Source organism: Poromitra crassiceps, assembly GCF_964638095.1.
Source record: "Poromitra crassiceps genome assembly, chromosome: 15".
Classification (NCBI taxonomy): domain Eukaryota; kingdom Metazoa; phylum Chordata; class Actinopteri; order Beryciformes; family Melamphaidae; genus Poromitra; species Poromitra crassiceps.
Genome location: NC_139634.1, coordinates 2,036,476 through 2,040,343, shown reverse-complemented (window position 1 = coordinate 2,040,343; position 3,868 = coordinate 2,036,476). Strand labels below are relative to the sequence as shown.

The following is a 3,868-nucleotide window of genomic DNA, read 5'->3' as shown; positions in this document are numbered from 1 at the left end:
TCACACAAACAGCACTGTTGTTCACACTAGGCCAGAACAACACACTGACACAAACAGCACTGTTGTTCACACTAGACCAGAACAACACACTCACACAAACAGCACTGTTGTTCACACTAGACCATAACAACACACTCACACAAACAGCACTGTTGTTTACACTAGGCCATAACAACACACTCACACAAACAGCACTGTTGTTCACACTAGGCCAGAACAACACACTCACACAAACAGCACTGTTGTTCACACTAGGCCAGAACCACTGCCCAGGCTCAATGGACTTGACAAAAAAGGGAGACCACACGTTTCAAAGCAATGTAACACAATGTTTATTTTGGCTGGTATTGGCTTTTCAGAAGGTAGAAATATTTTATCTTCCATTAGTCTCATCTAGTGTCCTCTAGAGCAGGGGTTCCCAACCTTTTTTGTGCCAAGGAGTTGCTTATTATGAGGCCAGAATAACAGATGCTGCTGGCCATTGGGAAGGCTAACCCTTTACTTTTGGTTGTATTGATTGTGTATGATTCAACTTTTTCTCTACGATTTTATATTATTGCATGTTTTTGTAGATTGTTGGGACTTCACTGGCCTGGAACAAACGGCTGGACTGGGGGGGGGGGCTAGGCCTATGTGCTGTAGCCTATTGTATTTTTAATTTGATGTTTTTTATATTTTCATTTGCAGGTTAAACTGTCAGCTGAGCTCTGTTATTGAAGCTTTGGCTAAAGCTTGTGTTACATTTTCATTTGTGTTATTAGGCTACAATAATTTATTTTCAATGTCCGCTATCAAGTCAAGTCAAGTCAAGTCAAGTCAAGTCAAGTCAAGTTTATTTGTATAGCACATTTCATACACAGAGGCAATTCAAAGTGCTTCACATAAAATGGTTGACAGGAAAATAAAATAAAAGAAGAGAGTAAAACGGACATTTAAAAGCATCACAACAAAACTTAAAAAAAAGAGTATAAAAAGTGTATTACAGGAAAATAAACCAAAAGAAGAAATAAAATGGACATTTAAAAGCATCACAACAAAACTTTAAAAAAAAAGAGTATAAAAAAGTGCAATAGGCAGCAGGCGCAGCAGTTGCAGAAAGAGCTAAAACTTATAGAGGACTCATTGGGTTTGCATAGTAGCTGTCAGCAGTTAAAGGCGACGGTAAACATAAAAGTCTTTAGTCTATTTTTAAAAGTAAGTAAGGTTGGGGCAGATCTGAGGTCTTCAGGCAATTTGTTCCAGCTAGCAGAAGCATAGTGGGTAAATGCAGCCTTCCCGTGATCAAGAGCAATTTGGTTAATAAAATTGCACAGTGTTTGTGGTGTGTGGGAAATGTTTGTTTGAAAAGCTTGTGTGTTACGTTAGCGTTAAAACACTAATAATTCATTTCAATGTCCGCTATCAAGAGCAATTCAGTTGGTACATGAAATCGCTGGGCTGCGTGCCGTGCAGTGTTTGTGGTGTGGGAGATTCCAGCTGTCAAAAGAAGAAGACAAAAGACTTGCTCCTGGCCAATCCCGGCGCTTGACCGCTGCGTAGGCGGGCACAGGGCGTGGTTTTTGCGTAACCTATGTGCGATTCAAAATCACGCCTCATTGGCCCCACATAACTCCACCCTCCTTATGGGAGCTCAGCCCTCATTGGCCCCCACATAACTCCACCCCTGCTTCCATCTGAAACACAATATACTCTCCTGCACTAAAATACACTGTGAGCTCTCTGTTCCCTCAGACAGATGATGTGTTTGCTGTGTTTGGATCCACACTGAGATGACATGCAGGCATCTGCTGGAGAGAAGAACACACACACACACACACACACACACACACACACACACACACAGCTGAAATCAGAAATCACCGTTCACTGAGACTGTTCATCAGCTCTCAGTCAGTGAGGCAACAGCCAGTAGAAAGACTGGGAGAGATAATTTAAACTGTGTGTGTGTGTGAGTGAGTGAGTGAGTGTGTGTGTGTGTGTGTGTGTGTGTGTGTGTGTGTGTGTGTGTGTGTGTGTGTGTGTGTGTGTGTGTGTGTGTGTGTGTGAGAGAGTGTGAGTGTGAGTGTGTGTGTGTGTGTGTGTGTGTGAGAGAGAGTGTGAGGTCATGTGTTCATGGTGTGTCAATACTCACATGTTGTCAGGATGTCAGCTGTGATCCAGGTTTATTTTTCCTTCGTAATACTTTATACTCCCCCAGCCTGTAGAGATGAAGACAACAACATCATCATCATCAGTCATCTGCAGGTTGTCACATGATCAACACTCTCAGCTGGAAACTCTCTCTGCTTCTGGATGATCTGATTGACCTTCAGATGAAGAAGAACTAGAGGGACAAAGCTGTCTTTATCTGTCACATAGACACCCACAACACATGTAGCCAATCAAATCACACACACACACACGCACACGCACACGCACGCACACACACACGCACAAGCACAAGCACACACACACACACACACACACACACACACACACACACACACACTCGGTATGTGTGTGAAGAAAAGTAGTCATTGATGTGGTTGAGGATGAAAGGCTCCTCCAGTCAGTTATCCTGCCTGTAGAAGCGTTGGTGTTCTATGAAAACCTTCTAATATCTATCTCGTATAGTCAAACCTCATCTGATTTGACCAAAGAACTGACATTGAGAAGAACCAAAGGCTCATAGCTTGTTCCACAGCAACATATTATGTGTAATAGTATGTGCTCTGAACGTTCTGTGTAATTACCACATTAATTATCATATTTTAAATTCCTTCATTGTCTCCAACATTCTCACATCAAAGTTTGTCCTCCATAGATGATGGAGGCCATTTTGGAGCCATTTGGAGCCCTGTGTGTTTAAAACGATGGAGAATAAATATCATCACCAAAGTTCATCTTCATTCATTTGAAGAGACCAGGAATGTGTGAAAACAATAGGAAGACAATGTGAGTCCTAAGCCTGATTTCAGATGAAATGACTCTATATAGACGTCCTCAAATTAAGATTCACCACAATATTCATATAATATTCATGTCAGCACATCATTAAAAAATGCTGTCTGACCTCAGAGTCTCCAGGCTGCAGTGTGGACTCTCCAGAAGATCAGACAGCAGCTTCACTCCAGAGTCCCCCACATGGTAGTTCTCACTCAGGTCCAGCTCTCTCAGATGGGAGGAGGGGTTGGACTTCAGAGCTGAGGCCAGAGAAGCGTAGCTGCTCCCTGACAACCTGCAGCGACTCAATCTGAATAAAGAATAAAGCATGTAGATATAAAATACAACATTCCTGTATAGAAAACCTGATTGAAACCATGTTTCATAATCTCAGAGCTGTGGAGGTTTTAAATATACATGTTTCTAAAATGGTGAAGTCAACTGAAAGCAGCTGAAGCCAACAGGCTGCCAGGTTCAAAAAGACATAACATGGACAAAGCAGCACTCATTAATATGAATGACAACATGCTGCTGCTTCAATAAACAAGCAGAGACTGAAGAGTGAGTTAGTGAGTGGAGGCTTTTCTTCACTATCAAATAAATCAGCAGAAACTAATAAAAAAAGATGAGAATGTAAATTTGTGGCTGGTGGAACAAACTTCCACTTGAAAGAGTGGCATCACTCAGCTCAACACACAGAGCTAAACTTGGACATTGTAGCCTACTTGCAAAAAGATGTTTGTGTCTCTGTAATCAGAGTTTCAGGCCCGTCAATTCCCCGTGCCAAACACGTTTCTATTGACCAGTTTTATTTTGTTTTATTTTTAACCAAAGGGCACGACCCGTCTTGTCTTTTCTCTGTGTAATTACTCACCAGTAACCCTAACAACAATTTGAAAGGATGGAGAGCAGGCGGTCCTCACTGCCCCACACACACACACACACA

At 42.0% G+C, this 3,868-nt stretch overlaps 1 protein-coding gene across 1 annotated transcript in view; it reads right to left on the bottom strand.

The window, feature by feature from the left end:
* Window positions 1-369: 369 nt before the first annotated feature.
* Window positions 370-3,868, bottom strand: part of LOC310790806 (NACHT, LRR and PYD domains-containing protein 12-like) — a gene marked incomplete at its 5' end in the record, with an annotated part of 78,249 nt that continues 74,750 nt past the window's right edge. The window contains 3 exons of the mRNA XM_083652518.1: window positions 370-1,784; window positions 2,132-2,198; window positions 3,053-3,232. Coding sequence (XP_083508644.1) covers window positions 2,138-2,198; window positions 3,053-3,232 — 241 coding nt within the window. The 3' untranslated portion in view covers window positions 370-1,784; window positions 2,132-2,137. The remainder of the gene's footprint in view (window positions 1,785-2,131; window positions 2,199-3,052; window positions 3,233-3,868) is intronic.